General features: G+C 45.5%; 1 protein-coding gene across 4 annotated transcripts in view; it reads left to right on the top strand.

Annotated features, from left to right (window-relative positions):
• Positions 1–12,500, top strand: part of LOC127003284 (peroxisomal sarcosine oxidase-like) — a 55,278-nt gene that overhangs the window by 27,811 nt on the left and 14,967 nt on the right. For all 4 annotated transcript variants that reach the window (XM_050869745.1, XM_050869744.1, XM_050869742.1 and 1 more), the window contains 2 exons: positions 9,006–9,106; positions 10,258–10,409. In XM_050869745.1, coding sequence (XP_050725702.1) covers positions 10,348–10,409 — 62 coding nt within the window. In that variant the 5' untranslated portion in view covers positions 9,006–9,106; positions 10,258–10,347. The remainder of the gene's footprint in view (positions 1–9,005; positions 9,107–10,257; positions 10,410–12,500) is intronic.

Raw genomic sequence — 12,500 nt, 5'->3', positions numbered from 1 at the left:
ACAGTCACTGGAACACAATACCTTCTTTAGTTCTACTTTATCTTTTTTTTCACGCTTGGGATGCTAGTCACACACAGTCACTTAACCGTGAGTAAATAGTTACAAACTGTAAATAATGGCTCAAATTCAGTTATTGGAAAATTCCCTGTATATATGTTTTTTGTATTTTTTTCTTATGCAATCACACACATTAACTTAACTATCACCATTACTAATTAACAGCTGCAACTAACTGTATGCAACGCTAGTTTATTGTCGCAACGGTTTATCATCCCATCGACGCCTGCTCCTAGGAGCTCCCACCAGAGGATAGCCACGGCAGAAGAGTTTCCATCTCTTTCTATTCATACACTCCCTCCTTGCCTGCTCAAAGTTTCTCAAAGATCTTTCCCCCCTCTCCCTAACGTACTCTTGCACCCTATCCCTCCATTTCACTGGAGGTCGTCCTCTAACATTCTCTCCCTCTATTTCACTCACACTACAGTGTGTGTGCCGGCACACACACTCCCTTGTGCCGGCACACACACTCCATGTGCCGGCACACACACTCCATGTGCCGGCACACACACTCCCTTGTGCCGGCACACACACTCCATGTGCCGGCACACACACTCCCTTGTGCCGGCACACACACTCCATGTGCCGGCACACACACTCCATGTGCCGGCACACACTCTGTGCCGGCACACACACCCATGTGCCGGCACACACACTCCTGTGCCGGCACACACACCCCCTTGTGCCGGCACACACACCCTGTGCCGGCACACACACTCCATGTGCCGGCACACACTCCTTGTGCCGGCACACACACCTTGCGCCGGCACACACACTCCATGTGCCGGCACACACACTCCATGTGCCGGCACACACACTCCATGTGCCGGCACACACACTCCTTGTGCCGGCACACACACTCCATGTGCCGGCACACACACTCCATGTGCCGGCACACACACTCCTTGTGCCGGCACACACACTCCCTGTGCCGGCACACACACTCCATGTGCCGGCACACACACTCTCTATCCCTTGTGCCGGCACACACTTTCTATCCCTTGTGCCGGCACACACACTCTCTATCCCTTGTGCCGGCACACACACTCTCTATCCCTTGTGCCGGCACACACACTCTCTATCCCTTGTGCCGGCACACACTCCATGTGCTGGCACACACACCCATGTGCCGGCACACACACACCATGTGCCGGCACACACACCCATGTGCCGGCACACACACTCCCTGTGCCGGCACACACACATGCCGGCACACACCACACACACACTCCCATGTGCCGGCACACACACTCCATGTGCCGGCACACACACTCCCATGTGCCGGCACACACACTCCATGTGCCGGCACACACACTCCATGTGCCGGCACACACACTCCCTTGTGCCGGCACACACACTCCCTTGTGCCGGCACACACACTCCCTTGTGCCGGCACACACACTCCATGTGCCGGCACACACACTCCCTTGTGCCGGCACACACACTCCATGTGCCGGCACACACACTCCATGTGCCGGCACACACTCCATGCCGGCACACACACTCCCTGTGCCGGCACACACACCATGTGCCGGCACACACCCATGTAGCACACACACCTTGTGCCGGCACACACACACCCATGTGCCGGCACACACCCATGTACCGACACACACACTCCCTTGTGCCGGCACACACACTCCCATGTGCCGGCACACACACTCCATGTGCCGGCACACACACTCCCTTGTACCGACACACACACTCCCTTGTACCGACACACACACTCCCTTGTGCCGGCACACACACTCCCTTGTGCCGGCACACACACTCCCTTGTACCGGCACACACACTCCCTTGTGCCGGCACACACACTCCCTTGTGCCGGCACACACACTCCCTTGTACCGGCACACACACTCCCTTGTACCGACACACACACTCCCTTGTGCCGGCACACACACTCCATGTGCCGGCACACACACTCCCTTGTACCGACACACACACTCCCTTGTACCGACACACACACTCCCTTGTGCCGGCACACACACTCCCTTGTACCGACACACACACTCCCTGATACCGGCACACACACTCCTGTACTGGCACACACACCCCTGTACCTGGCACACACCCCTGTTACACACACTCCCTTGTACCGGCACACACACTCCCTTGTACCGACACACACACTCCCTTGTACCGACACACACACTCCCTTGTACCGGCACACACACTCCCTTGTACCGGCACACACACTCCCTTGTACCGACACACACACTCCCTTGTGCCGGCACACACACTCCCTTGTACCGACACACACACTCCCTTGTACCGGCACACACACTCCCTTGTACCGGCACACACACTCCCTTGTACCGGCACACACACTCCCTTGTACCGGCACACACACTCCCTTGTACCGACACACACACTCCCTTGTACCGACACACACACTCCCTTGTACCGGCACACACACTCCCTTGTGCCGGCACACACACTCCCTTGTACCGGCACACACACTCCCTTGTGCCGGCCCACCCACTCCCTTGTACCGGCCCACCCACGCCCTTGTGCCGGCACACACACACTCCCTTGTGCCGACACACACTCCCTTGTACCGACACACACACTCCCTTGTACCGGCACACACACTCCCTTGTACCGGCACACACACTCCCTTGTACCGACACACACACTCCCTTGTACCGACACACACACTCCCTTGTACCGGCACACACACTCCCTTGTACCGACACACACACTCCCTTGTACCGGCACACACACTCCCATGTGCCGGCACACACACTCCCTTGTACCGACACACACACTCCCTTGTACCGGCACACACACTCCCTTGTGCCGGCACACACACTGTGTGTGTGTGTGCCGGCACAAGGGAGTGTGTGTGTGCAACCATGTATTTCTTTTTAACCTTCTTGGTACTGCATTCTGAGTTAGGGGCACGTGACCAACACTGAAAAACTTGAAGGGGTACATAAGATCAAAAAGGTTGAGGACCCCTGGTATAAACGAAGAGGTGAATCTGATCATTTAAGGAGCCAGCAACGATATAACCAGTGGTCTATCAGATGCGCTGAGCTTCGTAACAGAAGTCGCCGACGAACTAACTCATGGCATAAAAGACGCGCTCTGCTCTGCAATGGGAAAAGCCATACCAAGAAAAATTGTATAAAAAATGCGCGCAACCTCCTTCCCCTTTCCCCTCCCCATCCTTCCCCCCGGCGTAACTCCCCTGCGTCGGCCTCCCCATTCTTATCCTTCCCCCTCACCCATCCTTCACCCCCGACATGACTCCCCAACGTCAGCCTCCCCATCCTTCCCCTTTCATCTTCCCTATCCTTCCCCCCCGGTGTAACTCCCCTGCGTCGGCCTCCTCATCCTCCCCCCTCCCCTCCCCCCTACACACTCCTACACAACACACACGCACAACACAAACACAAACAAGCATACACATAAATACATACATACATACATACATACACACACACACACACACACACACACACACACACACATACAAACAAGCATACATACATAGATACACACATATATATATATATATATATATATATATATATATATATATATATATATATATATAGATATATATATATATATATATATATATATATATATATATATATATATATATATATATATATATATATATATATATATATATATATATATATATATATATATATATATATACACATACATACATACATACATACATACATACACACACACACACACACACACACACACACACACACACACACACACACACACACACAGAAGGAAGAGGAAGCTAAAATTACGATAAAGACAATGAAGAATGGAAAGCAAAAAAGAGAGATACAAAAATATAGGAAAGAGGAAGAGGAGGAAAAGAATAAGATGTTGAAGAAGAAGCAAGATGAAGAGAAAAAGAAAAAGGTAGAAGAGGAGGAACAGTATGAGGAGGAGGGGAATTAGTGTTGGAAAGAAACATATTCAAAGAGAGACAGTTTGAAGATGAGTATAATTGAGATGCTGAATTAAAAATAAAACAAAAACGAGACGTGGTGGGGAGTGCGAGAAGAGAAGTGAAGAAAGCCTTAGTGGAAGGGGAGAATGAATGAGCGAGGGTGAGAAAGAGGGAGGGAGGGAGAGAGAGAGAAAACGAAGAACAGGATGAAAAAGAACCCGGTATTCTCTCCTCCTCTCCTTTACTCTCCACGCTCGTCGAGGCGAATTATTAAAAAAAGAAAACAAAGGGAAAGAAAACATGACTTGTTGAAAATATTTAAAAAAAATGTACAGAATAATTGTAAGCAAGAGAATATGTATATAAAAAAGAATTAAGAGAGAAAAATGAAAGTATGAAAACTGATGAAAAATAAGAGAAAACATGAATCTTGGAGGAAATATTAAAAAAGATGGACAGAAAATTTTTAACACTAGAATATGTATATAAAAAATGCTTCCTTCGTTAAAAATCAAAGAAGAAAGAATTAAGAGAGGAAAGTAAATTTATGAAAATTGAAAAGAAATGAGAAAACATGAATCTTGAAAGAAAAATAAAAAAGAGGTAAAGAAAATTTATAAACACGAGAATATATATACAAAAAAAAATCCTACCGTCGTTATAAAACAAGGAAGAAAAGAGTTGAGAGAGAGAAAAGTAAAAGGGTAAAAATTATAAAGAAATGAAAAATAATAAATTCGTTTTAGCTCACAAAACCAAAAGGAAAAGATCGACATAGGCCCACCGAGGAATTAGCTGGCACAAAAACAAAGTGATATACTGAGTTAAGAAATTAAGTTAGGTTGTTTCTGTTTGTGTGAAGTGATGCGCATCTTAAGTACTAGGTGCGTATTGATATATATAAAGATTTGTCTGTCGTTTTTGTTGTTGTTGTTGTTACTATACAGACTTAGACGCAGAGGTTAATATTTAATACGATAGGGAAGTTAAGATTGAAAGCAGAGAGAGAGAGAGAGAGAGAGAGAGAGAGAGAGAGAGAGAGAGAGAGAGAGAGAGAGAGAGAGAGAGAGAGAGAGAGAGAGAGAGAGAGAGAGAGAGAGAGAGAGAGAGAGAGAGAGAGAGAGAGAGAGAGAGAGAGAGAGAGAGAGAGAGAGAGAGAACCGTCAAGTCTGGATGAGGGAGAGAAGAGGAAAGAGAGCAAGCCAGGAAAAAGAATATACTGGAGGCAGATTTATGAGTTGTGTAGCCCCCCCCCCCCTCTCTCTCTCTCTCTCTCTCTCTCTCCTCTTCTCTTCTCTTCTCTTCTCTTTTCTTCTCCCTCCATCCTTCCTTTTTCGATCCTCCTTAGAAATGAAGGAAGAGTGTATATTGTCTTCTATAGGAGGAGGAAGATGATGAGTCTGTCCATACGAGGAGGAGGAGGAGGAGGAGGGGAAGGGGTTAATGATTGTGTTATTATTAAGTGACGAAGATTGATGGCCACTTCCTTTCTCCCTCCCACTTATCATCTTTTTTCGACAGTTTCTTGATGTTCGCTTGTTGCTGTTCTTGTTGTTGCTTTAGTGGTGGTAACAGTGGTAGTAGTGATGGTAGTTTTAGTAGTGGTGGTATTCGTTTCTCTTTCCGTGTTGGTAGTGGTAGTAATGGTTGTGGTGTTTTTTTCATGGTGTTGATGTTGTAGTGTTGTTGGTGGTGGTGATGGTGGTGGTGATAGTGGTTTAAGGAATGCAGTGACCCTCCCTAGTATTTGGCTGCCTAAAAGAATATGTAGTGACTCCCGCCCTTACATTTTTTACACCTATCTTACTGAGTTGTATGGCAGTGTTGTGGTTGGTGGTGGTGGTGGTGATGGTGGTGGTGGTCTTTAACTATTAGTGTTATTAGTGATAAGGATCATGATTATTTGACAGTAAAGTAAGCAGCTCAAGAGCAAAGAAAAAATAAGCGAGGAAACAAAAGTCCGCTAATCACTGCCCCTATAGAAGAGTTTATAGAGGAGTGGCCAAAAGAAAGATCAGTTTCAGGTGGAGGTCAGTTCCGGGTCGAGGTCGATTTCGGGTGGAGGTCAGTTTCGGGTAGGGGTCAGTTTCAAGTGGAGGTCAATTTCGGTTGGAGGTCAATTTCGGATGGAGGTCAATTTCATGGTGAGGTCATTTTCAAGTTGAGGTCAATTTCGGGTGGCGGCCATTTTCGGGTGGAGATCAATTTCATATGGAGGTCATTTTCAAGTGGAGGTCAATTTCAGGTGGAGTTCAATTTCAGGTGGAGGTCAATTTCAAGTGGAGGTCAATTTCGGGTGGAGGTCAATTTCGGATGGAGGTTAATTTCAAGTGGAGGTCAATTTCGGATGGACAGTGGATCGAGTGGATTGGACATAACTCCGCTTGCGTTGTAGTGTTGTAGTTGAGGGCTGTGGTGATGGGAGTGAAGGTGTTAGTGTTACAAGTTATAATTACACCTAACTTCTTTTATCTTGCGCTCCTTAATTGCTTCCTTGTGTTGCGGTGTTGCGAGTGGCGGTGGTGGTGGTGGTGGTAATGATCTGTGTAGGGATGCTTTGAATTTGCGTTCCTCGTAGCGTTAAAAGTGTTGACGCTACTTAACCTACATCTGACGCTCACATCGGCTTCAGCTGTGGATGAGAGAGAGAGAGAGAGAGAGAGAGAGAGAGAGAGAGAGAGAGAGAGAGAGAGAGAGAGAGAGAGAGAGAGAGAGAGAGAGAGAGAGAGAGAGAGAGAGAGAGAGAGAGAGAGAGAGAGAGAGAGAGAGAGAGAGAGAGAGAGAGAGAGAGAGAAGGAAGCAACGAATGAAAGAAAGAGAAAAGGAAAGAAAAGCAGCGGATGAAAGAAAGAGAGAAAGAAAGAGAAGTAGCACATGAAAGAGAGAAAGAGAGAGAAACAGCGGATGAAAGAAAGAAAAAGAGAAAGAAACATGGGATGAAAGAAAGAGAGAGAGAAACATGGGATGAGAGAAAGAAAAAGAGAAAGAAACATGGGCTGAAAGAAAGAGAGAGAGAAACATGGGATGAGAGAAAGAAAGAAAGAGAGAAACAGCGGGTGAAAGAAAGAAAATGAGAGAGAAACATGGGATGAGAGAAAGAAAGAAAGAGAGAAACAGCGGATGAAAGAAAGAAAATGAGAGAGAAACATGGGATGAGAGAAAGAAAGAAAGAGAGAAACAGCGGATGAAAGAAAGAAAAAGAGAGAGAAACATGGGATGAGAGAAAGAAAGAAAGAGAGAAACAGCGGATGAAAGAAAGAAAAAGAGAGAGAAACATGGGATGAGAGAAAGAAAGAAAGAGAGGAACAGGGGATGGAAGAAAGAAAAAGAAAGAAAAAGCGAGAACAAGCAGCAGCAGCGGTGGTGGTGGTGAAGTCATATTTAATCGCAATTTGATAACGCGGTGGAAAGTGTAAATCAGACATGTGGCGGGCGACAGGTTTTGATGACTCGAGGGGTTGGAGGCGCCTTGGTGCTTCCCGTGACACCAGAGTGAAGCAAAGCACAGGTCGTCGTCGCGTAGTTGACATGTTCAGTCGGTCACCGTGTTGGATTACCCCAAGGAGTTGATCTAAGCCCTGACCTCTCGCCATGTGTATGTATCAGCCATAATCACGTCGTATTCGTGTTCTAAATCTCATATAGGTCTGTATTATAAGACATTTCGCTTCTCACATCAGCTATTTATAATCGCCATAGAGGGGGCAGTCGGGTTCTAATGAGTGTTTCTTCAGGTTCATGGTACAGAAGAAGGGTCAAACTACCACCAGGGTCATAAAACTACTACTGGAAATGCCCACAACTCCCACGAAAGCCTTGTCAAATACGTGCTCTTGGGCGGCGAAATGTCTTATAATACGACCGTCTAACCTAATTTAACCTAACCTAACCTAACCTAACCTATAATCGTAGTCATAGATGCCATAATTGCAGCCTGACTCCTATAACTTTCTTTTTTAGGAGCAGTGCTGGCGGACTTTTTCATTTTACTTATTTTTCCCCTTCAGCTGCTTCCTGTATTGTAAAAAAAACCCTGCAGGAATCGACTTCTTCCTTAACTAACACTTATTTTTCTTCTTCATACTCCCATTCGTACCACTCTCCGCTTCCCTTCCAGCAGCCTCTCTTCGCATAAGCATTCAGGATTGGACGCGTACGGACGTGTTTCTACGTTTGTCCTGTTGCAATTAATTAAGTTCTAGTGGAGTGTTGTAATGAAGTGTGGCTAATGAAGTGTGGCTTGAATAGTAATGTCGATGATAGGTTGGCTTATCGGTTTCATCTCATCCCAGTGAACTGTGAAGGGAGTCCGACGCAGTGGTATCAGTTATCTATATTTTTTCGTCGTCCCATTCACCTTTTCACTTCCCTTTACCCTCATATCACTGAACCTCTGTGCCCCTTCGTCCTTTTATCACTCTTCCTCTTCTTTACTTCCCTTACCTCCATTTTCTCGTCTTTTCATCTACCTTTCCCTTCCCAAATTACCAAATCAGTGAGCCTTTCGACCTTGTATCACCCTTTCCTCTTCTTTTCTTCCCCCATATATGCTTTCTTGTCTTTCCATTCCCTTGTTCATTCTTTTTTTCTTTCTTAGATTATCCAATCAATATTAACATAAGCCTTCCCTCCTTTTTATCACCCTTTCCTTTCACTGTAAGTAACCAATCAATAGTTTTTAAGCTTAACCTTTAATGTCACCTTTCTATTACCTCGTTATCCCTCCCTAAATGTTTTCTCAAGCCAATCCATCACTCCTGCACCTTCCTTTTACCTCTCCTAAGCCTGAACCATCAATGTCACCTATCTGTACACCTCTCACACCTTACCTGCCGTTCCTTCACCTTACCTTCACTTACCTGATCAGCGACACACCAGCCTCCTTCTCAGTCTTCCTCCACATGCCGAAGTAGTCCTCCATGAGTGCAGTGAGTTGTGGGACGTCGTAGTTGGCTAGACTTATGATTCGTGCGCTAGTGAACACGCTTACACTAATCTCGTTCGTTGTGTTGCAGTGCTGAGGGCGGCGACGGTGGTGGTGGGCGGGGGAGTGCACGGGAGCAGCGCCGCCTACCACCTGGCCAAAGCGGGGCAGGACACTATTCTCTTGGAGCAGGTGAGTGGGAGGCGCGAGGAGAGAGTGTACAGATGAAGGACGGTGAAGGGGGAAGTACAGGTAAATTGGAGGGTTAAGGTGAAGAAGTATAAGTTTAAGAGAAAGCGGAAAGAAAGGTGTTGGAGGAGGACTAGGCGAAGGAAGGTGAAAGGAAAGGAATCAAAATGTACAGAAATGGATAGAAGTAAGGAAAGAAGGAAAGGTGAAGAAGGAAGACGAGGTGAGTGTCAGGTGAGAAAGAGAGAGAGAGAGAGAGAGAGAGAGAGAGAGAGAGAGAGAGAGAGAGAGAGAGAGAGAGAGAGAGAGAGAGAGAGAGAGAGAGAGAGAGAGAGAGAGAGAGAGAGAGAGAGAGAGAGAGAGAATGCACAGGTATAAGAAGGGGAAGGGGAAAGTACAGCTAGGGTAGACGGGGTTACGGGGAAGAAATGGGAAAGTTAAGAGTGTAAAGAAAAAAATGAAATGATGGGGGAAGGCTAAGGGAAGAAAGATAAAGGGAAGAGAATAGGAAAATGTGAGCGGAAACAGAAGTAAAAGCATAAGAAAGGTAAATATGATGATAGAAGTAAAATAAAAGGCGAAAAATGATGACCAGTTAAAGAAAGGTGAATTGAAGTGAAGCGGAGATTGCAAAAGCGAATTAAAAGGACTAATTAAGTAAGAGAAAAACAAAGAAGAAAGGTAAATAAGAGTGTACAGGGGAAAGAAAGGTGAAGGAAAGGGAAAGCGGATAGTGCTGATTGGAATAAAAAGGAAGTAGTAATTAAGAAAGAGGAAAGTCGAAGAAAGGACGAGAGGGGAGTAGCAAGGTAAGGAAAGGTAGAAAGGAGGGGACAGGTGAAAGGGAAACGAAGGGGAGAGGAGAAAGTAGATGAAAACGGGTAAAAGGAAGTGCTAATTATGCTGAGGAGAACTGTGAAGGGTTGTCTGACTACTACTACTACTACTTATGTTACTACTACTACTACTACTACTACCACATCACCATTAGCATCATCATTCAGCCTCATATTCCTACTCTTATTCTCTTCCTCCTCCTCCTTATCTTTCTTTCCCATCACCACCACAACCACCACCTCCAAGTTTCTCCCTCTCTCTCCCTTCCTCCATCTCTCCCTCTCCCTCTCTCTCTCACTCTCTCCCTTCCCTCGCAGTTCCCGCTCCCACACTCCCGCGGCAGCAGTCACGGGCAGACGCGCATTATTCGACTGGCCAACTACGGCGTTCCGCAACTCACTGCACTCATGGCGGACTCCTTCGGCATGTGGAGGAAGATCGAGCAGGAGGCGGGCGTGTCGCTGGTCAGGTGAGGGCGATGGAAAGGTGAAGGAGCGGCAGGTAAGGTCATTAAGGGGGTGAAAGGGGTACAGAAGGGTGACATTGATGGTAAAGGCGCAGGGAAGGTAAAAGGAAGGTGTGGAAGTGATGGAATGACTTGAGAAAATATTAAGGGAGGGAAAAAGAGTAATAGAACGTTGACATTAGAGGTAAAAGGTTACGAAGTATTGATTGGTTAAGTAGAGTGAAAGTAAAGGGTGGAAGGGCTGAAGTTAGTATTGATTGGGTAATTTGAAGGTAAAAGAAGAGTGAAAAAGGTAGATGGAAAGACTGGAAAATATATATGAGCAAAGTAAAGAATAAGAAAGGGTGAATTAAAGGACGAAAAGGCTCATTTATTAATTGATTTGAGAATGAAAAAGTAGACGGAAAGAGGAGAAAATATAAATGACGGAAGTAAAGAAGAAGTAAGGGTGATAAAGGGATGAAAAGGCACATAGACTGAGTAATGTTAGGGTGAAGGAAGAGTGAGAAGGTGAATGAAATGACGAGTAAATATATAACAGGAAAAATAGAAGAGGGAAAGGTAATAAAGAGATAGAAAGGATTTAGAAGACAAAGGCCAACGAAGAGAAATAAAGAAAATGGAAAGGCTTAAAGAAATAAAGATAGGAGGTAAAGAAAGGGAGATCGAATAATGTAAAGGCCTAGGAGCACACAGATGGCTTCAGCAGAGGACAAAGAGAGGGTGATGAAGAGAAACAAAGACACAGAAGACTTAAAGGGATAAAAAAAAAGGTTATAAAGTAATGAAAAGCTTAAGAAGGCATAGATTGACTCGATGGCGGGTAGAGAAAGAGTGAAAAAAGCATAGACTTCAGAAGGTGTAGATTAAATTAGTATCGAAAACGAAGGGACGATAAGAACTTCGTAAAGAATATAAAAAAACATGGATGGTGTTGACAGGTAAGAGGTGAGGAAATGACAGGTAATGAGTCTGAAAGTACAGGTAATCTCAAGGAAACAAAAGGGTAATGTAGAGTACCAATTTCATTAAAACCTTCCAGGAAAAAAAGTATACGTGGGATGGACAACTTTCAACGCCTTACAGAAAAGATCAAAGTATGAGTCTCGTAAAAAAAAAATCTTCAAAGGAGAGAAAATAAAGACAAACTAAACTAGCGGGGTATATTTAGCGCTCACAGAAGAGATTAATTATGAGTTATCTAAAAATCCTCAAGGGAAAGTATACAGTTAGGCCTCCAGTGCGGGTTTTAAGACAAGGCTAAGGCGAGTAGGGTTACGCAAGGGGCTAGAGACTTAAGGTTGAGGCCGCTAATAATTGATGGAGAGAGAGAGAGAGAGAGAGAGAGAGAGAGAGAGAGAGAGAGAGAGAGAGAGAGAGAGAGAGAGAGAGAGAGAGAGAGAGAGAGAGAGAGAGAGAGAGAGAGAGAGAGAGAGAGAGAGAGAGAGAGAGAGATGGGCATAAGTAAACAGAGACCAAAATAGAGAGAGAAAGAAGGAAGGAAAGAGTAATATAGGCAGGAGAAGCGAGGGAGAGAAGGAAAGAGCGAAGGCAGGAAAGTGGAATGAGGTAAGGAGAGGTCGGAGAGGAAGGAAGGAAGGGAAGAAGGGAGGCAGGAGGAGAAAAGAAAAGAGAAGGAAAAGGGCTGAAAATGAGGTAAGGAAGGCAAATGTAGTGTTGGAAAATGGAGAGAAAAGGAGGTGGAATGTAGACAAAGATTAGGAGAGGGGAAAGGGATGAGAAAAGAAGGAAGGAAGGAAAGTGTAAAGGAGAAGGGAAGTAGGGAAAGAGAGGAGGGAAAAAAAAGAAGAAAGGCAAGTTTAAAAGGAAAATGGGGGGGCCAGAAAGAAGGAAAGGGGGGAGGGAAGGAAAGAAGGAAGGTTTATAAATGGAGAAAAGTGGAAGACATACAGAAAAAAAGGAGAGGGAAGGAAGGAAAGAAAAAAAGGAGGAATATAGGAAAAAATTAAGGCTGATAGAGAAGAGGAAGGAAGGAAGGAAGGAAGGCAGGTGGGCACAGGTAAACGTTGGCCTCATTAAGGACATAAAAATAGACCAGGATAGCAAATTTACTTACGAGGAAGGATTTTTTTT

Source organism: Eriocheir sinensis, chromosome 25, assembly GCF_024679095.1.
Source record: "Eriocheir sinensis breed Jianghai 21 chromosome 25, ASM2467909v1, whole genome shotgun sequence".
Lineage (NCBI taxonomy): Eukaryota > Metazoa > Arthropoda > Malacostraca > Decapoda > Varunidae > Eriocheir > Eriocheir sinensis.
The sequence above is the reverse complement of the archived record's forward strand: the minus strand, read 5'-3'. Positions and strand labels throughout refer to the sequence as shown.